The sequence below is a fragment of the Lytechinus variegatus genome, chromosome 4, assembly GCF_018143015.1.
Source record: "Lytechinus variegatus isolate NC3 chromosome 4, Lvar_3.0, whole genome shotgun sequence".
In the NCBI taxonomy this organism is placed as follows: Eukaryota; Metazoa; Echinodermata; class Echinoidea; order Temnopleuroida; family Toxopneustidae; genus Lytechinus; species Lytechinus variegatus.
In genome coordinates, this window is record NC_054743.1 from 12,283,369 (window position 1) to 12,307,861 (window position 24,493).

Consider the following 24,493-nt stretch of genomic DNA (forward strand, 5'->3'; position numbering starts at 1 on the left):
TTGCATTTGGTAACGATTTATGCATATGTATCTATTGTAGTGTTGGATTAAGATTTTTGATGCGCTTTGTCTGAACGGGTCTCTCAAAAGGTTCACTTCCTTTTTTTCTCTTTCTATCTGACCTTGACCTCATCAACTTAGTTGAGATGGGGTCAGCAATAGGATAGGTATTTTTTTGGCTCTCTTGGATCCTGTTTTTGTTTTTTTATAATAAAATAGTAGAGCATTTGAACTTAATTTGTATAGCATCTAAAACAAGAGTACACATGACTTTGGTCTTTGTATTCTAGAGTACATTCTCTTTGTTTTGATTCCTGTTTGGCTTTACCGTGGGGAAGATTTCAACCAATTAATAAAATCATCATTCTATACTCTGCAGTACTTAGTTTCATGTTTGTAGAGGCTGAAGCATGCATTTCAACCCCAGCAATCAGTGTAGCCCTCATGGTACTGAGGCACCCCCAACACTCTTAAAACTTCAAGGGTTATGTATGCAATGTACAAAGTAATCAATGCGTATCTTGTTGTGGTTATGCAGCCCCCAAGTTATAAAGATTGAATTGTAAATTCCATGCTCATTATGAAGAAAGTAATGTCCCTAGTTAATTTCTTTGAGAAAATACATAATAAAGTATTTAAAAACAGAATGATGTACATAATAAGGAACAAAAAAAAGTAAAATATTTTATTTTCAAAATTATATCTGATCTAAATCATATATATATACATAGATACATATATATATATGAATCACAAAAACTGCCAACATGGCAGTTTTTTTCTTCTTTCGAGCATAATTCTAATTTTATGCATGAAGCAGATGCCCAGTACATATATAGGTACAATTGTCTGACTGTAGATATATAAAAAAAAATTAGATAAATAGGATTTCTAAAAACAATTGTGAAGTGAAATAACATGAAATCTGTTTCATTGAATATATAATTAATTGTTGAATCTGTCAAAAGTAAGTAATATAATGTTTGAACATTGTAATGTGTACATGTTTGTCAGTTTTGCCATGTGTTAAATGATCTTCCAAAAGAGTGTCTTTTGAAACAACCTTGAAAAGACTTTTCAATAGTACTGATTCAAATTCTGTGTTGATAACTTCAAAATCTGCCTTTATGAAACAATTGTGGTATTTGATTTCAATTGATCTGCAGATACATTTATCTCTAAAGTGCCAATCACAATGATATGTGAAATTACATTTTATTTTATTATATAGCTTTAACTAAATGTTGTAAGATCGGTTGTTCGGTATATTTTGTGTTACTTTGTGAACTTTTCTTTCTCCTGCAAGCATTGTTATTTTTTAATGTAATGCTATAAAATTATGTTTGTCAAATTAGTTTGTCTTTGTTTTATTTTTTTATACAAATGTTTGTAGAACTTCTGTGCATTATTTCAAATAAACACAGGAAATTTCGTATGGAATATATATTTTGCCAGATACAATGATTTACCTTTATGAAGTGGATTCATATTAATTTATTATCAAACCAGGTTGTTCTGAAGATAAATCTTATGTCAGATTTGCAGATTGCCCCTGAAACAAAATAGTAGGTAAAGAAACTTGACCACTATTTGTCATGAGAATTTTGTAGTTTTAAGTGGTATAAGTCAAGTGATACTAAATTTTCTTGTAAATAAACATCTATTGGATAGAGAAATCAGCATTAAGACATGTGTTGTTGTTTTTTATGTAGCTGTTAAATGTGTTTTGGTAGATAGGCCTCATTATGTGTAAAGTACTTTCTCTTCATGATAAATCGAGATGAAGTTTCATACTCGCTATTTATGTTCTGTTATTCTTTCGTTCTTTAATGCGCTTTGTATCTGATGAAAAGGCGCTATGTAAATGAAGCGTATTATTATTATTAAGTGTACTCCAACAAAACATTGATGCAACGGAGAGAGAAATATCAAAGAACCATAACACTAGATTTTCTGTGAAATCAGATGTAAAATACAAAACATTCTGGATCCTGTTTCATAATAATTTATGATTACAAATGCTCAATTTCTATAACAAATTTACTATCAGATTGGAGGATTTCAGTAGCCTATATGTATCTCATCAAATATACAATGCGAACATGAAGCGCAAGAGAAAAGTTTACATAGTGACATGAAAGATTTTTCAAAATTATTTTCCAAGTCCCCTCACCTTATTTTTTTCACGCATCTCCCTTTTTTCTGCTCTTCTCTTCCCTTCCTTTTCCTTTCCCCTTCCTTTCCCCTTTTTTTTGCTCCTCCAATGGGGGGGGGGGGGGGCTCGGCTCCCTTGGACCGCCTTTTTTGATATTGTAGGGTAGGCATTTCTCCTTTTCTTTTTTTTCCTTTTATAATGTCTCGGGACCAATTTGTTCTCCATTTTCTTGTGAAAACCTTTTTTTTTGGGGGGGGGGGGCTTTTCAAATTTACATCAGCATCCCCAGGCAAAAAAATCGTTCCTAGGGCCCTGGTTGGAATTCACCCTGATTGCTTCCTTACATACGCATATCTGGTATCCGGTTAACCTGAACTTTGATCTCAATCGGAAGATCATTTTACGTAGGCCTATGAGCCTATATATCGCGATACCTTCTATTTTATTCAAAGTTCTTGATCTAGAAGGTACCAATAACTGCTTGATAAACCAGCCCTGCGGTTAAGAAGACTAGCACCAACCATGGCATTTTGGAATGTTGGTCCAGCGGCAGTTCTGCTATTAACAGTGATCATCATTTCGTTAGGATACAAATGTCTTCACTGGATGATGGCAATATGGGGAGAACTGAAGAGGATTATGCATATTCGACGTACTCTTCCAGGCCCCAAACCTCACTGGTTGTTCGGCAATGTCTTACAAGAACCTGGACCGCTAACCCCTGGGTTTGAGTGGCATCGTAACATGGCTAAGACTTATCCCAAACTCCACGTCTTCTGGGCTGCTTGGAAACCTATGGTAATACCTACTCACCCAGACTCGGTGAGGAATATATTCAATGATAAAGTTGGCACGGTCAAGGTAAGTCAGTTTTCTACTGTAATGCTTCTGCCAGGTCTTTAATTATAAGCAAGAAACTTGATTGGTAAAAGGTTTTCCCCTACTAGGGGTCAGTGGCGCCGAGGGGGAAGGGGCGACCACCTGCTTAGTAGTTCAAGTGGCAAAAAAAGATGAGAGGAAGAAAAAGAAGAAGAAAAAACATGAAAAGCAGTGGTAGGATTCGCCTCTACCTGTAATTCAACTGAAGAAAAAAAATCAGGTCGTCTTCACCCTATTTTAAAATACATTGCCGCCACGTACTAGACATATCCTTGACACACTTGAGCAATATGGCTCAGTTGACCTGTGCCAACAATTTATGTTTGCATTACAGAGTCCTATGTATGGTCTATTTGAAGAATGGTTGGGTAATCCTATGGCTACTTTAGATGGTGACCTGTGGAAGAGACACCGAAGGCTCATAACAAGCACTTTCCATTTTAACGCTCTTAAGAACTACATCCCCAAGATAAATAAGGTGAGTAGTATACAGTTGGTCATGATCCGTAGGGACCACCACGCCCCACCATGGGGCCGTGGCAGTCAAATATATTGCTGTACACACGCGTGACCGTTTAAAGTTTGTTTTTTTCAGTTTTGGACGCGGTCCGCGCGTGGACTCGTTAGGGTATCAAAAACACTGATTTTCAGGAAAAGGGATGGTTTTGAAAGACTGGTCAATGGTCAGTCGCGGGGTGAAACGTATTTAGGGTATGTTATTTTCCCCAAAGCTTTTTTTAGACTAGCCAAACTTGTTTAGGGTATATATTTTTTCCCCCCAAGCTTTTTCCCACCAGGTCATATTTTGTCGACGTCTTGTTTAGGGGCCAAAATGTGTAAATAAAGCCCGCGAAAAACTTGTTTGGGTTCACTTTGCAAACAGAGAAAAACTCGTTTAGGGGTTGTTTGAAAATTTCTTGGTCACGCGTGAGTACAGCAATACGTTTGACTGCCCCCCCCCCCCCCCGTAGGAGCCATGACTCAAACAAGCACTTCTACGGGATTGCATACCCCGGGTCACTGTATAACCCACATCCCTTTGTGAAGTCATTCGAACCTTGGCGCCATATTATATCTTCATTAGAAAGCGTTGACATGTTGATGAGGGGGCAGTGGGTATATTATTTGCACATTTCCCATTTCAAATGTATGTAAATTTATTGAAGAAAATATGAAGAATTGTATTTAGTAGTACTAGCACATAGATTTGGGACATTCATCTGAATCACTATAGTTTCTCAATTTCTGTTAGCAATTATTTATTTGGTATAACGTGTCCTTGGCTTTCTCTTGTCTTAATACGCCTGATCATTCAAGCATGATATTTTTTGGGGTTATTAGACATTCTCTAGATTTCATGAAGTCAGTATTCTATACGACGGGTAGATTTTCATGAAAGGACTTGTTGGAATGTTATCTGACAAGGGGCCCGTTGCTGAAAGAGTTGCCATCAATCGCAACTCTAAAAATCATGCGCAACTTGATTTTCAACCATTAACAGCTCACATTTGGGACTTCCGATTGATTTTTTTGACTTGCGTTTAAACGCAACTCTTTCTGCAATAGGCCCAAGTCCTGTTTAATTCGACAGTTACCATAGTAACTCCGACAGATATGTTGATGAAACGCTCCGGCCTTGACAAACAACACATTTGCAATTTTTCGTCAGCCCCGAAACTAAGAACAAATAGATCTTTAATTCCTTGGATGAAACTTGTATCGTTCAATGTGAAATGAAAATCATTCTGTATTATACAGGTTGCAGACACCTTGATTTCCGTTATTTCACAACGGAGCGAGAAGGACGAGTCTCTTGAACTTCATAAAACTACAAGTGCTTTTGCCAGCGATGTCATCCTACAATGTGCCTTTTCCTTTGAATCTGATTGTCAGGAACACGAGTCTGAATACGCAGAAGCTGTGGCTGCTCTATCAGATGTTGTCACGAAGAGGTATAAACGACAAAGAATTTAACTTTAAATTTTCATAATGTCTTGACAGACAAACATGAATAATGCAATTAAAGTGTAAACATGGTAAACGAAGATGAGTCATACTTCTTGAGTTAATGGTATTCATTTATCTGGAAGACACGTTTTCCCAATTTATAAAGCGCTATCTACCACAGTTCATTTGTCTGTTCAAATTTCTTCTTTACTGGAAAATTTAATCTTTGGTCGTCGGTCCAGAGTGAAAGAGGAAAGGGGGAATAGATGAGCATTCATTACGATCTGAGATCAAGGGATGATTACTCCTTCAGTGTCCGTTTTTTAAAGTCTATATACGATCATAGTGCCAACCTAGTGGGTTTGTTTTCTTCTCGCAGGACAATGAATCCTCTTCTTCTCTTCGAGTTTTTCTTCCGACGGTCTTCAATATACAAGGTTTGGAGAGAGAAGATCAACATCATTCACACACTCCAGGATAAACTCATATCAGCTCGCAAGGAGCAACACCGAAATAGTGGGTGTAAGGTAAGAACTCCATAAATGAAGAATACACTTTACGTCGCTCCACCGATATGTATTCTCCTTCTCTTAGAGAATATTATAGGAATCTTATTTTTTCAACATTGAAAGCTCGAAGAATGTAGCCTAACTTTATGTTGAATAGCAGATAAGTAAACACTTGAAGAGGATTTTCACGATTTTGAAATATGATGTAGATTTACCTCGATATATTATATTGCCCATAGGAATTTCACAAAGGAATGGACTTCTTGGACACTCTCCTGTTAGCAAGCGATGCACGCGGTGGACTCACTGAAAAAGAAATGAGAGATGAGGTATGTAATACAGGCTGTTTTACTATTCTTGAGGTATGCACGACACTCTCAGGTCTATTTTGTGAACATGATTATGGAAAAGGACACCACGTAGACAACCAAACTGGTATTAGCACGACAAAAGTCGGTCAATGACATAATAATGGAGAGATTTTTCTGAAGGACGCACTTAGTATTCAAGAACAGAGTAAATGAATTGTTCAATGCCAGTCATGACAAAAACACCCCAGAAGTCCTTGGTCAAAGGAAATAGTGAATCAAAACAAGGGTTTGATCCTTGATTTTGGACAAACGACATCTTGTGCAGTTTTCGTCAGCTCCGAAACTTTGGACGATATTGCTGTTCCAATTCACCAATTTCGACAAAGATCTCCCAGCTTTTAAAATCTTCGTCATTTGACAAACATTTTCTGTACATTTACTCTGTTCTTCAATCCTCTGTACGTCGCTAAGCGGAACTCCCTTATGACAGAAGTCACACTCAAGGGTCACATCAAAGAAATCACTCCTTTAACCGCCCGAATGTATGACGTTGGTGATGACATGATAGGTAGTTTTCGCCTTTACTATGGAGACGTGCACTCTCTTCAACTCATCGAGATCTTTGAAAATATTATTAAAATCGCAATGGAGAGCCGAGACGAGCTTTTGTCGAAAGTTGGTCGACTGGGACAGCAGATCATCCGAAGATTTGAACCGGATGAGCAATTGGAATTATGTCGTTGTCCAGAGTCAAGAGATTCCATTGCTGTCCCGGTTCATGCAACTTTCGACAAAAGCCTCTCAGCTCTCTTGTGATTTGACCTGCATTTTCAAAGGAATTGGCGCGTTGTAGAGAGTTTCCCGGTAGTAAATGCGAAAAGTCCGAAACAGCTTTGTCGATCTGAATTCGGTTTTACCGGTATGTCTGCAGCACGATGATTAACAATCTATAAACTTTCACTCGACATTTTCTTTTTATTATACCCTTGAAAAGATTAATAGTTTCATCTTTGGTGGGGTTGATACGACGTCTAGCGCCCTCACTTGGCTGATATACTTGTTGGCTACTCATCCAGAATACCAGACCATGGTTCAGGAGGAAGTTGATGAACTTTTCAAGGATCGTGAGATTCTTGAAGTTCGCAGGTATAAATCAATATTAGATCATTCATTATTGGCCAAAACGACACATAGGCCTACTGATCATAATTGATCCGAAATCAAATATAGGTTCGCAATAGTATAGAATGAAACCTAGTTGAAAGGTTGATAGATCCGTTACCATAGGTAGACTTGCACATGCGCTATGTATAGCGGTTCACTATTAACTCTAGAACCTTTGTATACTACGATAGCAGGATATTATGGCATAGGGGAAGGCGGGGTAAGTTGAGCATAGGGGCAAGTTGAGCCACCAACCCAAGGCCAATAATGAATGAGTCAGACATTGTGGTGGTGTCATGTATAGATTACCCATAGCATAACCCTAACCCCACCACATTGTTTTCAACTTTGAAACAAAAAGTAGTTTTTAGAGGGAAAAATATGAATTTCAGCCAAAAAAGTAAAAAAGAGTGTGAAATAGATAAGTGCTTTATAAACACACACGTCTTTAAATATAATAAAGACATGATAACAACATTATTAGTCCAGGTATGGATCTTCATTCTTGTCATAGTCTTTTATATGATGGATGCATAATAAATGTGTGGATACAAAATTATCGCACTAAGTTCGGACTGGGGTAAGTTGAGCCAAACAGCATGGGGCAAGTTGAGCCATGGTAATTCCTATGGTAATGTATCTTAAAAAAACCCCATAAAAATCTATTGAAATGCTGGCTGAAAGGAGCAAATTTACATGACTGCTCTTTTCCTTTTAAAGGATGTTAGTATTTACAGAGAATTAGCAAGTGAAAAAAACTTTAAACAAAAAATTGACATGCTGGTTCTCCCCTCATACATTTTGTACATAGTTTTTTTTTTCAAAGGTCACGATGACTTTCAGTGTGGGGATAGAAAGTTATATATAGGTGGAAAATATTTCAGAAGAATTAAATTTCAAAGCAAGGTACTTATTTCGACAAGATTATTAATCATATCAATTCTAACATGCAAAAAGCAAAAACTGTCACAACTTACCCCGCCTTCCCCTACTTACGTAGCTTTCAACTCAGAGGGTAGCCTCTTGTCGAGGCCCTGGCGACTGCTTCCCGAGCGAAGCGAGGGATTTCCTAATTCGCGAATTAGACCTGTCTCGCGGCGCTCTGCTTCGCTATATACCTTGCTTCGCCACGTGATGTTCGCTCGGAAAGCAGCCGACAGGGCCTCGACAAGAGGCTACTCCGAGGGGGCTTTAGGACATTCGGTAATAATATTCTACAGACTGAATGAGTATGACTAGGCCTATATATACACTCAATTTGAAAATGCTTGGATGGATATGAAAGGATACATGTTACCATTTTAGCAGATTGACAATGTCATTATTTCTGTAATTTCCTTGAACACTTTGTAGCAATTCAATTTACAACCGTTTTACTTTTGAATTATTAAATGTGTCTGTTCATTAAATTTGCAGTGAAGACCTCCATGATACTCCGTTTCTGATGAAATGCATCAAGGAAAGTCAGCGTATGTACTCGTTTGTATCGCCAGGCCGCCTCCTAACCGAACCATTGGTTGTCGATGGTCTAACCGTTCCAGCAGGAACCGAGATTACAATCTACGCGTACCAACTCCATCACAATCCTGAAGTTTGGGGAGACGATCACATGACATTCAAACCAAGCCGCTTCGATCGCGAGAACGTTGAGGGTCGAGATCCCTTCGCTTTCATTCCCTTCTCCGCTGGAGCGCGCAACTGCATTGCGCAGCAGTTCGCGCTTCAGGAGATTCAAATAGCCGCGATTCGAATTTTCAACAAGTTTGGATTTTCTTTGGTACGAGACTCCAAACCAGTCTACAGAGTAGTCAGTGTGCCACAGGATGAAATACTTCTTGGTATTCATCCTCGGAATAAAGACTAAAGTTGGCTATGAATCCATCCATCTCCAATTAAGTTTCGGCCTATGTGTCTTTTATCTCGATATATATGGTCCAACAAATTGCGTTTGATCAAAGGACTTACGCTGTAGTTGGAAATTAACTAAATTTCTCCCAACCTACTAATAGGCCCGTAGCTATGTTTCATATAAATTTTACCCCATATAATCATTTATCTTTATAGCTGGCCATTTTAAAACATGGAGCGGCCGCTCATTTCCATATGTTGACGTTTGCCCACCTGCCTTCAGAAACATGTAGAACCAAAACTTAGGTATCACATTTTTATGAAACCCATTGACTTAGGCATGTTAGGCGGAGTTCATTCCAATACGTTATTCTTTAATTGGAGTTTGTAAAAATCAAAGCAAGGCAATAGGCCATTAGGCCTACCGAAATGAATAAAACTGATCACATACTTTTCTCTGCCTATATAAAGCTACTGGATGCAAGTAAGAAATGTCTTTGTATGTTTAGCATAATATAAAAAAAATGCAGTCTTGTTAACAAGCATAGTTTTGTCATTGTTTTGTACTCAGGCAAAATGATAGCAATAGTATAAAATTGTAACATACTACTTGTTTATTGTTATCTCATGGTTATAATCCCATGTTCAATTGATTTTAACTCTATACCCTTATCAGATATTAGTATTTACTACCTATATGTATATGTGAGGTCGGTCTTCAAGTACTGCATACATTCGTAATTCCGAAGCTTCGCAATTCCGAAGGTTCTGATATTACGAAGGTTCGTTATTCTGAAGGTTCGTATTTCCCAAGGTTCGTATTTCCCAAGGTTCGTAATTTCGAAGGTTCGTTAGTCCGAAAACGAAGTGAGGTTCGTAATCCGGAGGTTCGTTAATCCGAAAAAGAAATGAGGTTCGTAATTCCGAAGGTTCGTTAGTCCGAAAACTAAATGATTAACTAACCTTATTTCGTTTTCGGACTAACGAACCTTCGGAACATCGAACCTTATTTCGTTTTCGGATTATCGAACCTTCGGAATATTAACGCCACAAATGTTTGGATTAACGATCCCTTTTACGTTACCGGATTAACGAATATCGAGGTATAGGCAATTTACGTGTTTCGGAATAACGAACCTTCGGAATCAAGAACCTACGGAATTACGAACCTTCGGAATTAGGAAGTGTAACCTTCAAGTACTATGTAAGGCTGATATGTTATGATTGTTGAAAATTGTAGGAAAAATGAATAAAATTCTTTGATATATAAAGCCAACAGTTAGATACCGATCCGAATTATATATACGGCCTATTTATTGTCTAGATATCCAATCAAACTTTCAAAGAACGAATCTTTCGAGTGATGAGTGAATGCTAGACATAAATTATGCAATATTTTAGTGGGTTTTTTTTAGGTTTGGGTAAATGATCAACTATGTACGCATTTGAAAAGTGCGACTTTTATAGAACACTGATTTTTTTCTTTACCAAAACTTAAGCACATGACAAAATTGATGTCTTACATTGAATATTTTATATGGATTTCAATTCAAGTCTTCTTTATGCATATAAAAATGCACATTCAAAGATTCAAAAAATATTTTCCTGTTTACAAAACAAGCATAAAATATGCTGCATACAACAGTTTACAAAATGATTTATCTTATACATTCATATGTTCTTATGAAAATGCTGTCCCATAAATAACAATAAACTGAATGATAAATTTTCCACGAAATACCAGCAAACAATGATCGCAGAAACATATATTTGAAATTTCATAATTCGAATTAGCATCATTAGATCATTCTTTCCACACCGCTCATTGCTACTGTTTGTGAAACTGCAAATTTCATTTATTCCACTTTAAAAACATCGGAATCACTAAAAGGCAATATTGTTCATTGTATGAAAACTGTTGATAATACAACTTAAATCAAACAGGTACATGAAAAATAGGAAAAGAATCTTGGAAATATCACAGCTTTACATTCGATCTCGACACTGTCTTTCAAATCAAAATACTGTTTAGATGGACTTTAGCTTCCTCATTTGTCGTGGTTCTGAATATTATCGGACATTATTCCTTTTATTCCGTCCATAGGTCTAAGTTTTATTTGAAGAGATGTCACACTTGTACGATTTAGCTAAATTATGCCGAGCAGCCGAGGTATAACAAGCAAGGTAACAATCCTCCTTCTTGTAATCAAGAATTCAATTCTTGATGCCTAAAAATCGAATTATTGATCTCAGGAATTCATTCGTGTTATATAAAGAGATAAATTTGAATGAACAACAAATCTCGATGTATAGAAATAGGATTAACGAAAAAACGCCTCGTCACATGGACGTATGATTGCATATGCAGGGTCAATCAAGTGTGACCTCCCCCTTGATAAAAGCAAATACTGTTATCTAACGTTTATTGACTTGCTCAATGAACTACTTCGATCGCCACAGACACTCCAAATGGTTCCTTAAATGAAGGTTTCACGATACAGCAAACTCATTTTACTTTAGTATTTATGTACATTGGAATTTTGTAACCCGCTTGAAAAATAAATTGGAGAGGTAAAACAGGAGGTAAAATGGAATCTTTGGGATTTAGTCCTGCAACCTTGGTACTCTTCACGGTATTTGTAAGCATTGTAAGCTATCGATGTCTAGTCTGCCTGGTCGCAGTATGGCGTGAAGTCCAGAGAATCATGCACATTCGACGCACTCTTCCAGGTCCCAAACCTCACTGGTTGTTCGGCAATGTCCTACAAGAACCGGGACCACTGACCCCTGGGTTTGAGTGGTATCGTAACATGGCTAAGACCTATCCAAAACTCCACGTCTTCTGGGCTGCTTGGAAACCGGTTGTTACCCTAAATCATCCAGACTCCGTGAGAAATGTCCTTAATGGCAGCGTAGGATCTGTGAAAGTAAGTCTTGTATACAATAGACCCCGAATTGACCGATTACGATCCCCAACAGTTTAATATGATGTATAATTTACCTAAATATATATATGTATAAAAACATACTTAAAACAATACTCTTCTTCAAAGTATGTCTATTTGCAGCTAATACCATCCAGGGGCAAATCCAGCTGTGTCCAATAAGACAATAGCTAGTTTACCAAGGGGGGTGGGGACCGGGGCGAAAAAATGTTTTACCCGTATTTCCCCGACCGGCCGCTCAGAGTGGATTTTTATTTGTTTCTTTGAAGGGGTAGTCCTAACAGTATTTCTTAGCTTCATGCACAAAACATAAATAATGATATCATATAAGCCCTAATGGAATAGTACGAGTGCGAAGCACGAGCTGTTTTTGAAAGATATTTTGTCCTGAAAAATTAAACATTTTGAGCAATGATTGTGATCGTGAACAAGATGTATGTAACTAAATAATTACTACGAGCGCGAATCGCGAGCAGAAATTTTTAATATACGATCTGGCCTGATCGAAAAGGGACCCGTTTACTGTTTTCAGTTACCCATAAAAACGATACATATTTCAACAATCAAATAATGCGAGGGCGAAGCGCGAGCTGAAAATTTTTGACATTCTGACCTAATAATTGGACATTCTAAGCACTTTTTGTAATCATGAACAGGAGAGGTAACTAAACAATTCTTGCGAGCGCGAAGCGCGAACGAAAAAAGAGAAAAAGACCTATAAACGGGACACACTCTTCATGTTCTGTAAATCATGAAATGGGTGACTAATTGTGTATCTTTTATAATGCGAGCGTGAAGCGCGAGAGGATAATTTTTGATATTCTGATATAAAACTTGCTAATTTAAGCACGTTTTGAATATAGAACAAACAGCTCTCAATAAACATGTGTGCGTGTGGTTTTGAGATTTAGACCTATAGAATCTGGGCATTCTATAATACATTTCTTTTATTATGAAAATAAATAATGCGCGAGCGCATTTTAGCATGATTTCAAGCGTCGTAGGAAAAGGGTTGTGAAGTGGATATGGATCGTATGATGCGAGCGCAAAGCGCGAACCGATTTTTAATTATTATTTATATCTAGCACCGGGGCACTGTACGGACATCTTGTTATCATATGAAAATAATGATTATCTTCGACTTCCTATTTATATTTCCTGAATTATATTTCCGAGAAAGAATTTGTTTCATCTGCTGATCGGGCCAGGGGTGATTATTTGCATTAGAATATATCGATTAAACAAATCGATTAAACTAGAAAGAAAGGGATACATTTTACTTTAAAAAGACATCTAATCTAAAATAAGATGGGGGCAGAGCCGAGGAGCCAAGAAGCAAAAAAGTTTAATCTCTAGTAAGAATTTCATTTTCATCAATATTTTTGTCTTTTGAGATGTCATCTGACAACGTTCCTTGAATTTGATGGACTGAGAAGGACGGTTACCAAGTCAAATGTCGGATAAAACAGTTCCTTTCATTAAATGCTACCATGTAAGGGTTTACTTCCAATTCGTCTAATGCCAATTCGTCCAACTGCCAACTCGTCTACTATCATTCGGTCTACCATCAGTTCGTCCAATATCCATATGGTCTAATTGCCAATTCCTCTACTCACCATTTCGTCTAATAACCAGTTGGTCCAATAGCCCTTTAGTCCATATACCGTTTGGTCTAATTGGGCTAAGTGCACTGTTAATGTAATTAGACCAACTGGTTATGAGACGAAATGGTCATGTACGAAAAAAAAATTGACGAAGTGGTGATTGGACCAAATGGTTGTTAGACGAAATGTTGATAGACGGAATGGCATTAGACTAAATGAAAGTAGACCATGTGGTGAGTGGACGAGCTGGCAGTAGACGAATTGGCAATTTACCCCCTATAAGTACGCGGGCCTTGGAAGTTTGGTTTCTCTCTATCTCTCTCAACCCACATACACACCCACCCCAAAACTCCATCCACACACATACCCTCACGCTCCCACAGCCTTGTTTTCTCTATCTCAAAGGTCAAGTCCACCTCAGAAAAATGTTGATTTGAATCAATAGAGAAAAATCAGACAAGCATAATGCTCAAAATTTCATCAAAATCGGATGTAAAATAAGAAAGTTATGACATTTAAAGTTTCGTTTATTTTTCACAAAATAGTTATATGAACGAGTCAGTTACATGCAAATGAGAGAGTCGATGATGTCACTCACTCACTATTTCTTTTGTTTTTTATTGTTTGGATTATACATGTACAATTTTTCCATTTTTACAGATTTGACAATAAGGATGTTCAGGGAGAAATAAAACTGTTTCACAAGACAATGTGGAGAAAATTAGAATATTTCATATTTCATATAATAAAATACAAAAGAAATAGTGAGTGAGTGATGTCATCAGTTCCCTCATTTGCATACCAACTGAGATGTGCATATAACTGTATTGTGGAATGAAGCAGAACTTTGAAATGTCATAACTTTTTTATTTTAAATCCAATTTTGATGAAACTGTCAGCGTTATGCTTGTTGGATTTTTCTCTTTTTATTCAAATCAAGTTTTTGTTTGGGTGGACTTGTCCTTTAAACAAACACACAAACGCCCACACATGCGTCTATCAATCGATGATTCATTATACTCAGGGACATATGATGCAAAAATTTTCAGTTTTATTTTTCGGTGTTTTTATCGCATACATTCGTAATTCCGAAGCTTCGTTATCCCGAAGGTTCGTATTTCCGAAGATTTGTAATTCCGAATGTTCGTCCGAAAACAAAATGAGGTTCGTAATTCCGAAGGTTCGTTAGTCCGAAAACTAAATGATTAACGAACCTTATTTCGTTTTCGGACTAACGAACCTTCGGAACAACGAACCTTATTTCGTTTTCGGATTAACGAACCTTCGGAACATCGAACCTTATTTCGTTTTCGGATTATCGAACCTTCGGAATAACGCCACAAATGTTCGGAGTAACGAACCGTTTTACGTTTTCGGATTAACGAACATCGAGGTATAGGCAATTTACGTGTTTCGGAATTACGAACCTTCGGAATTACAAAGTCTAATCGTTTTTATGGGGTTTTTATGCAGAGTTCACTTTATGGTCTGTTTGAAGAATGGCTAGGTCAAAACATGGTTACCACAGACGGAAAGGTGTGGAAGAGACACCGAAAACTAATTACAAACACTTTCCATTTCAACGCTCTTAAGAACTACATCCCCAAGATAAACCAGGTACGTATTCCTAAAATATTTTTTTCAAAAATTCATCCACGAAATATGACATCAAGGTATAACTAAATTCATTGCACGCTTATTGGAAATAATCGAAATATTAGGAACAATGCACTTTCATTAAAGATAAAACAGAGTTACCCACGATACAACTTCATTTGGAGAATTAACTTGTAAAGGTGAAAGCCATTTAGTTTTAACGTACGGAGTCTATTTAAAAAATCAAATTAAGACATGCGTTTTCAACATGCATATGGTATCCCATATCTTTCGTAACAAACATGACAAATGTATTAGAAAATGCCATAGTACTGCAAGTCATGTTGAAGCCCCTTATCCAGAATCCTCCTGATGATCATTAAGTCAAAATGCATTATATATGTACACTGAACAATCGCGTTTACAATTTAGATATAATGGATTATAAGCAAATATAAGCTGGGTAGAGTACAATATGATAAACAAAACTGCCCAATTTAACTGTCAAATCATGTTCTTGTCCAGGTAGCAGAGACCTTGGTTTCTGTAATCACGCAGAGATGTGAAGAAGGAAAGCCCCTAGAACTTTACAAATCAATGGGTTCATTTTCCAGTGACGCCATCCTCCAGTGTGCATTTTCCTACAAGTCTGATTGTCAAAAGGTGGAGTCACAATTCGTACAGCATGCTCACAATTTGATGGATATCGTCACGAAGAGGTACAGTACATTAGTTCTGATAGTGGCACAGAAAGCTCTACAATATGAAGTTTTCTTACTCCGTTAATTGAATAAGTATGGTAACATCACGTCAAATAGTGCGCTAATTCTATGCATTATTGTGTGAAAGTTTACCTCTGGAAGTGCATTTTTATTCCCAGTAAAATGAATTACTGTCAATGACCCATTTTTACCAACCATTTGGTACAGTCTTACTCAACCGTGACGGACCTTTTCAATGTACACAATAACATAGGCCTACTTCCGGTTGCAAGACGTCTGTGACATCATTCTAAAAGCTATATTATCATGATTATTCGACGATATTATTTGGGAGTATTGAGAACTGGTGTTATGCAAATCACTCCCGTCTAAGTTTATGAGCTCGCCATTCTCGCCTGCCTTCAAAAAAGTAATTGATGGTATCTTTGGGAAAGAAATGACACAGATCCTGCAATGAAAGTCCCTTCTGAATGCTGAATGAATGTGGTACATGGTTCTGGTGGAATGGAGCAAACCAAACGGGATTGCATCATCTGATCAGGGAGTGGATCTGATCCTCCGAGCATGATCACAAAGAGCATCTACACCAACATTGTTTTTCAATATCTACATCCTACATGAGGGTTTTGCATCGTCCTGTCCCGTACAGGCGATTCAGACACAACCAGGTATAGGCTATAGGTCTGTGTGAGACCTCGTGCGGCCCTGTTGTATAAAGTTACGATTGATCCGATCGATTGTAACTCTGTTAATATCGATCAGTGTCACAATTTTTCTACGAAAAAATTGCACAATGTCCTCCTTTTTATGCAAAGAGAAGCGCAGTGAATTTTTAAGAAAACAATGAATGCATGAATATACATCACAGCTAGGAAATATTTTGAACAAACATGTATAATAGATGTTGACGATGCTGGCCGTACATAGTTGTGATTGATCGGATCAATCGTAACTCTTTGTACAACAGGGCCCTGGATTAAATGTGGTTAGAACATGTTATAGGGTGATCTTTCGACCGGAATGGAGCCACTTATTTGGATTCGTAGAGAACTAGCAGTAGATCAGTATATTTCTCCTCATGTACCCCTGTTCACTTCACTTCAACATACCTGCAGGTCGCAAATGACTTGAGTGTGATCGTGTTGAAGAGTGTAAATGAGTAAACCTCTCATATAAATTTAATATATTTATTATACAGATCCTTTAGCCCGTTCTTACCGTTTAAATTCATCTTCCGGAGATCTTCCCTCTACAAACCATGGAGAAGGGGGATTGATGTTCTTCATACACTTATAGAGAATATCATTTCAGAACGAAGAGAGGAGCACAAAACAAAGGGATCTAACTTGGTAAGTCGATCGCCTGAGCTGGAAATTAAAATTTCTCGTGTGATCACATTGACACTAGTTAGAATAGTTTCATTTGCATATGCATTTCAGTATGATTTCTGAAAGATGACAGGAACAAAATCTATTCAAAATGCGAAATGAATTATTTATCGTTCTCATCTTTCAGCTAGAGTTATGTTGGAAAGCAAAGGCTTACAAGCTAGTAACATCCTTCTCTTTTTTTCAATATGAATAAACGAGATGAATACTTTTGCTCTTTTAGGAATACTTCAAAGGGATGGACTTTCTTGACACTATCATGCTAGCCAAAGACTCCGATGGCGGACTAACAGATGAAGAGATAAGGGACGAGGTATTGCCTGACAGTAGTTACTATTATAAACATAGAATACATTCAATTCGTACCTCATAATCCATTTTAAGGTGATTTAGATCCATGTGAAGAATTAAAAATGATGTACAACATCTTCGCCTAAACGTGCACCTTTCAGCCAATCAGATTCAAGGAAAGGTGTCGCACGAAAATGTTGATGAAACGTTCCCCCGGTCTTGACACACTTCGATCAGAACAGTTCATGTTCTAACCTTAGTTGATTTTTTTTTTAATTTCGACTCAAGAAAGGGTTGTACCTTTTCACCTGTATTGCCAAGTACAAAATTACCAATTGTTGCTCATTATTGCTCGTTGAACGATTCAATAAGGTAAACTTGACTGTATGAAATAAAAACGAGCCAGAAGACTGACATTAACTCAGCTGGTGCTTCCAATGTTAGTGAAAATATTTTTATGATAATGAACAGGAAATGAATATAGAATGGTGAAGTATAAGCAATTTTTTTCTTTGTTTTACAATTAGGCAAATACCTTCTTGGTTGGCGGAATTGATACGACATCTAGCGCCCTCACTTGGCTGATATACTTGTTGGCTACTCATCCGGAATACCAGACCATGGTTCAGGAGGAAGTTGATAAACTCTTTAAGGATCGTGAGAATCGAGAGATTTACAGGTAAATTAAGGTTCTAGACGGAAATCTGAAGATGGGAATTACATACTATATTGATGAGGTGTGGTGACTGGGACATCTGAAATCCTTAGAGGAACTTACGTACCAGGGTGTCCTCTAATAGAATGTTGAAGACCTACATTCTTGGGTTTTTTCCGGGGGGGGGGGGCTTTGGGCTTCTCCTGAAGAATTTTATCAGCAGGTACAACACTGCCTATAGGCTGTCAGATATTTAAAGGCAGGGGTATTCAGGTAGATCTATAATATATGCTCCAAGTTATAATCCTAAACAGAAAATGATGACCACATTCTTTTAGATTTTATGCCATTTAATTCCTATAAAATAGGATGCCAGATGTTGTGTAGTTAGAACTTTTCCCAACAGCTTGTAACCGAGTAGAATTAAAAATTAAAAATGTGTTCATTTTACAGCGAAGACCTCCATGATACTCCGTTTCTGATGAAATGCATCAAAGAAAGTCAGCGTATGTACTCGTTTGTATCGCCTGGCCGCCTCCTAACCGAACCGTTGGTTGTCGATGGTCTAACCGTCCCAGCAGGAACCGAGATTACCATCTTCGTCTACCAACTCCATCACAACCCCGATGTGTGGGGAGGTGATCACATGACATTCAAACCAAGCCGCTTCGATCGCGAGAACGTCGAGAGTCGAGATTCATTCGCTTTCATTCCTTTCTCGGCTGGTGCGCGTAACTGCATCGGCCAACAGTTTGCGCTTCAGGAGATGCAAATAGCAGCGATTCGAATGTTTGACAAGTTTAGCTTTACGTTGCTCCAAGATTCCCTCCCAGTCTTTAAAGTAATTAGCGCGCCACAAGATGAAATACTACTTGGTATTCATCCACGGAATGAAAAATAACTCTATTTTATAAATCAATTTCATCGCCCATTTACATATATCCACTGGCGTAAATCCCGGGGGATGGGGGGATATATCCCCCCCCCCCTTTTCGAGGAGGGGGGATGGCCTGTACAAACATCCCCCAATTTTTACGAAAGAAATGAAAAAAAAAATCGCGTGAGATAATTGTTTTATTGGTGAAAATTCTTCCTAAAATACAGCTTAACAAATAAAATAATATTATTGAATCACAAAATGCAAATAATGAGAGCCAGTTCACAATTTCAAAACGAAATACTTATGTCCTTATTATAACAATGAAGAGAAACCCTCGTTTCTTCCAATTCTTCAATGTTGGGGTCTTTGGGAAGGGATTAAGATGGAATGTCATTTTTTTTTACTGTAATCTCTAATAAAACCATTAAACCATTATGGGGTAAAAAGGATAATAATATTGCAGGGGTATTTGCCATATGGACATACAGTGGCGTAACTACGGGGGGCATTGGGGCACATGCCCCCCCCCCCCCCATCGGCTGGCAAAAAAACGGGGAAAAGGGGAAAAGGAGAAAAGAGGGAGAAAGGAAGAGAAATGTAGTGGGAAAGAAGAAAATATTATTCAATATAATGTTATATAATAATTATGTTATGTTACATTACATAAGAAACATAATTCATGAAACATAATTTGCCCAGGACCTACGTCTTCATTGTTCCTGATGCTCGCATTGTCTGTTTAACGAGATATATAATCCTGCTGTACTAAAACACCCCGTTTTCAAGTCAATATAAACCAAATATATTTCCTAGCACTTGAGTTATCATTGTTTTATGTAGTGACATATGCTTCTTTTACATGACTCAAAAAGTGATTGCCCCATGTTAAGGTCTTCGTATATATGAAACATTTCCTGTCCGTGATTACGTTCGCATTAGTGGATTGGTGAGATATGTCTGCTCTTCATGAATTCCTAAAATCAGTCCTTAAAATGTCCCTTCTTCTGATCTGAATATAAAAAAATCAGCTCGCGCTCGCATCATTTGGTTAATGAAATACGTATGGTCCTAGTTAATTCCTAGTACAAAGAAACCTTAGAATGCCCCACTTCAGGTCTAAATTTTCAGCTCGCGCTTCACACTTGCAATATTTGATTAGTGAGATGCATATGATAATCATGATTGCAATGACTACAAAAAGTGTTTCATGTGTTCAGATGTAATTCTAATAAAATCAGCAAGCGCTTGGCACTCGAATGAGATGACTATGGTGAGATATGCATACTCTTAATGGATTCCTAAAATATATTCCTTAAAATCTCGATGTTTGGGGTCAAAATAAACGAAAATTTCGGCTCGCGCTTCGCGCTCGCATTGTTTATAGAGACAGGTACCTATCATGATTACACACATTTTGATTATAATGTCCCTTTTTAGGTGTGAATATAAAAAAATTTCAGCTCGCGCTTCGCGCTCGCATTATTTGATCAGTGAGATACATATCCGTTTAATGACATTGTCCTTAAAATGTCTCTATTAGGTCAGTATAACTGGCTGCGCGCTCGATCACTCAGTGATTCAAAAGTATTGCTGGTGCCCCCACAATTCCGTGACCCACGGTACGCCACTGTGGACATATCAATGACAATTCCTTGCATATCTAAAAACATGATTGCAAAAAAATACTAAAATATTTCAATCATCCCCCCACCCATCAACACGGATTTACGCCACTGCATATATCAATAAGTGAGCTAAGGATTTGTCAGACAAGCTTTGAGGACGATGAATTGTAAGAGCAACCGAACATGCACATCCTAGCCTTTTCTAACAACGGTCCATTGTGAGGTTCTTTGCGTTAAAGGTGGGCCTATAGTCCACGGAAGCGCAGACTGAGCAACCCAGTTAAATCGCTTCATTTTCCGAGCTTCTGTCTCCAAGGGTTTCTGGCAAATCGTAATAATACGACTCCATCTAATTGCCCATGGTTTATGTAATTCACTTCTGTGTAAATTCATTTATTTTTCATAAAGTAAGAATGGTAAGAATGTTTTAAGTTAAAATATAGATAATAGGAGGTTTAACCTTCAGTAGGATGGTGACTTTAATTTTTTGCAAAAGTTAAATCTATCTTTTCTCTTAAAAAAAAAAATCCAGCAAGAATTTGTCAGAAATGATCTACGCATTGTTCTTGCAGAAAGGCTGTATATATGGACAGACTACATCCTATAAGTTTATATGACAAGCACACAAATGGTGTACGGTATACCATGATGTGCTGGACAGGGCTAGGAGAAAGTGGATATCAGTAGAAGTGAGGTAAGAGCAGAGAGGCGAGAAAGTGGAGTTTGGAGAGTAAAGAATCTTTCCTCTCGTCTTGCCTACTAATCAAACTCTTCTAATCTTTCTGGTTACTCAGTCCTCTAAAGGACTACTCTCATTTCCGAAGATACTCCAACCAATCGGTCACAGATAAATACTATTGCCGCTTGTTGGTTTTCAAAATTATCGATAAATTATAATGGCCCAAGTTATATTTTGAAATAAATAACTACATGTATATATTTATCCCTCAGATTGCGAATTGTACCCATTGGACCGAATTTATAAAGGTAGATTCTGAAGAATCCGCGGATTTTCCAGAATCCCTGGACTGAAAAATCCGCGGATTCTAAAATATGTAGATTTTGCAGAATCCACCTTTGTGAATTCGGGCCATTAGGTCTCTTCTCGATATCTCATTCCCCCAAATTGAATCATCCGAGTATAAAGTAAGCAAAACTCTTTATCATCAAGTCATCGAAAATTCAAATCATGTAAAACTGTTGGGTGTCTCAATCCAAAATGACTTGAAGTGGAGTCTTCACATCACTGACATCGTATCCAGAGCAAGTAAAAAACTGTACATGATTCGTAGCCTGAAAAAGTTCAACCTCTCTAGAAAAGACCTAACTATCTTTACATGCTATCTACACCTGTGTGGCACTCGTCCATAACAGCCAATGAATCAAAACAAATAGAATCTATCCAGAAAAGAGCATTGCGTATCATTTTTGGCAAAGATTATTACTCATAATGATAATGCTTAAACGTGCTATGTATTTCCCCGAATGATCTTATAATGTATTGATTACCCTTTTTATATCCATGTTGAATACTATCAATTTCCCATGTATGTTCAAATAATTATATATTCGTTGTATTCCAAACACCAGATGAACGAAACAATGGCCAATTTAACAATGCCCCATCTATTTTGAAACTTAAATAATAATTTGCTGAAAGATGGTTTCACCTTTGTGAATTCGGGCCATTAGGTCTCTTCTCGATATCTCATTCCCCCAAATTGAATCATCCGAGTATAAAGTAAGCAAAACTCTTTATCATCAAGTCATCGAAAATTCAAATCATGTAAAACTGTTGGGTGTCTCAATCCAAAATGACTTGAAGTGGAGTCTTCACATCACTGACATCGTATCCAGAGCAAGTAAAAAACTGTACATGATTCGTAGCCTGAAAAAGTTCAACCTCTCTAGAAAAGACCTAACTATCTTTACATGCTATCTACACCTGTGTGGCACTCGTCCATAACAGCCAGTGAATCAAAACAAATAGAATCTATCCAGAAAAGAGCATTGCGTATCATTTTTGGCAAAGATTATTACTCATAATGATAATGCTTAAACGTGCTATGTATTTCCCCGAATGATCTTATAATGTATTGATTACCCTTTTTATATCCATGTTGAATACTATCAATTTCCCATGTATGTTCAAATAATTATATATTCGTTGTATTCCAAACACCAGATGAACGAAACAATGGCCAATTTAACAATGCCCCATCTATTTTGAAACTTAAATAATAATTTGCTGAAAGATGGTTTCACCTTTGTGAATTCGGGCCATTAGGTCTCTTCTCGATATCTCATTCCCCCAAATTGAATCATCCGAGTATAAAGTAAGCAAAACTCTTTATCATCAAGTCATCGAAAATTCAAATCATGTAAAACTGTTGGGTGTCTCAATCCAAAATGACTTGAAGTGGAGTCTTCACATCACTGACATCGTATCCAGAGCAAGTAAAAAACTGTACATGATTCGTAGCCTGAAAAAGTTCAACCTCTCTAGAAAAGACCTAACTATCTTTACATGCTATCTACACCTGTGTGGCACTCGTCCATAACAGCCAATGAATCAAAACAAATAGAATCTATCCAGAAAAGAGCATTGCGTATCATTTTTGGCAAAGATTATTACTCATAATGATAATGCTTAAACGTGCTATGTATTTCCCCGAATGATCTTATAATGTATTAATTACCCTTTTTATATCCATGTTGAATACTATCAATTTCCCATGTATGTTCAAATAATTATATATTCGTTGTATTCCAAACACCAGATGAACGAAACAATGGCCAATTTAACAATGCCCCATCTATTTTGAAACTTAAATAATAATTTGCTGAAAGATGGTTTCACCTTTGTGAATTCGGGCCATTAGGTCTCTTCTCGATATCTCATTCCCCCAAATTGAATCATCCGAGTATAAAGTAAGCAAAACTCTTTATCATCAAGTCATCGAAAACTCAAATCATGTAAAACTGTTGGGTGTCTCAATCCAAAATGACTTGAAGTGGAGTCTTCACATCACTGACATCGTATCCAGAGCAAGTAAAAAACTGTACATGATTCGTAGCCTGAAAAAGTTCAACCTCTCTAGAAAAGACCTAACTATCTTTACATGCTATCTACACCTGTGTGGCACTCGTCCATAACAGCCAATGAATCAAAACAAATAGAATCTATCCAGAAAAGAGCATTGCGTATCATTTTTGGCAAAGATTATTACTCATAATGATAATGCTTAAACGTGCTATGTATTTCCCCGAATGATCTTATAATGTATTGATTACCCTTTTTATATCCATGTTGAATACTATCAATTTCCCATGTATGTTCAAATAATTATATATTCGTTGTATTCCAAACACCAGATGAACGAAACAATGGCCAATTTAACAATGCCCCATCTATTTTGAAACTTAAATAATAATTTGCTGAAAGATGGTTTTTACCCCCCCCCCCCTCTTCCATATATCTTTATTCCCATTATGTTGATTCTTTTCGATTTTGTGTTCAGCAAGACAGTTTTTTCCTCTTTATGTCCTACTTGTAAACGCTTCCTTACACACACACTCAACTGATCATTTCTCTTATATTGGAATCATTATTGTTCATTGAAATAATTATGGTTAATCGAAATTACTATTGCAATTAGAATCATTATTTTTGTAAATTTGAATTATCACTGTATATGTGAATTATTATGGCTATATTGAATTAAGATTATTATTGTAATTGAGATTTTATCATGTTTATGTGCAATTTATATGTTTTTATTGTAAATTCAATGTCAATTCAGCCTTCGTAGCTGCTAAATTGAATAAAATGTATCTTGAACTCTTGAACTCACTCATTTTAAGCGTGGTTGCTTAATGACGAAACATTTCATTCTTGCCGCTACTTTTAATCACGTGTTTTACAGGGTGAACTAGAACAAAGAAGACCCAACTTTAAAGTATTTTCCTGGTAA

General features: G+C 37.1%; 2 protein-coding genes across 2 annotated transcripts; both read left to right on the forward strand.

The window, feature by feature from the left end:
- The first annotated feature begins 2,632 nt into the window (after positions 1 to 2,632).
- Positions 2,633 to 9,557, forward strand: LOC121412556 (cytochrome P450 4F6-like). Its single transcript, XM_041605346.1, has 7 exons — positions 2,633 to 3,016; positions 3,369 to 3,512; positions 4,793 to 4,986; positions 5,361 to 5,508; positions 5,730 to 5,819; positions 6,796 to 6,947; positions 8,382 to 9,557. Exons 1-7 carry the CDS (start codon positions 2,678 to 2,680, stop codon positions 8,827 to 8,829), a joined length of 1,515 nt encoding a protein of 504 aa, XP_041461280.1. The 5' UTR covers positions 2,633 to 2,677; the 3' UTR covers positions 8,830 to 9,557.
- Positions 9,558 to 11,152: 1,595 nt separating this feature from the next.
- On the forward strand, positions 11,153 to 19,029 carry LOC121413405 (cytochrome P450 4F6-like). The gene is made up of 7 exons (XM_041606209.1): positions 11,153 to 11,740; positions 14,836 to 14,979; positions 15,484 to 15,677; positions 16,879 to 17,029; positions 17,292 to 17,381; positions 17,887 to 18,038; positions 18,468 to 19,029. The coding sequence occupies exons 1-7, from the start codon at positions 11,402 to 11,404 to the stop codon at positions 18,913 to 18,915; spliced, it is 1,518 nt and encodes a 505-aa protein (XP_041462143.1). The 5' UTR covers positions 11,153 to 11,401; the 3' UTR covers positions 18,916 to 19,029.
- The last annotated feature ends 5,464 nt before the right edge of the window (positions 19,030 to 24,493 follow it).

Coding starts and splice junctions, on each gene's coding strand:
- LOC121413405 (XM_041606209.1), top strand. CDS start 11,402: ATGGAATCTTTGGGATTTAGTCCTGCAACCTTGGTACTCTTCACGGTA. Junction 11,741..14,835: donor GCAGCGTAGGATCTGTGAAA/GTAAGTCTTGTA, acceptor GTTTTTATGCAG/AGTTCACTTTATGGTCTGTT. Junction 18,039..18,467: donor GAGAATCGAGAGATTTACAG/GTAAATTAAGGT, acceptor TTCATTTTACAG/CGAAGACCTCCATGATACTC.
- LOC121412556 (XM_041605346.1), top strand. CDS start 2,678: ATGGCATTTTGGAATGTTGGTCCAGCGGCAGTTCTGCTATTAACAGTG. Junction 3,017..3,368: donor ATAAAGTTGGCACGGTCAAG/GTAAGTCAGTTT, acceptor TTTGCATTACAG/AGTCCTATGTATGGTCTATT. Junction 5,820..6,795: donor AAAAAGAAATGAGAGATGAG/GTATGTAATACA, acceptor ACCCTTGAAAAG/ATTAATAGTTTCATCTTTGG.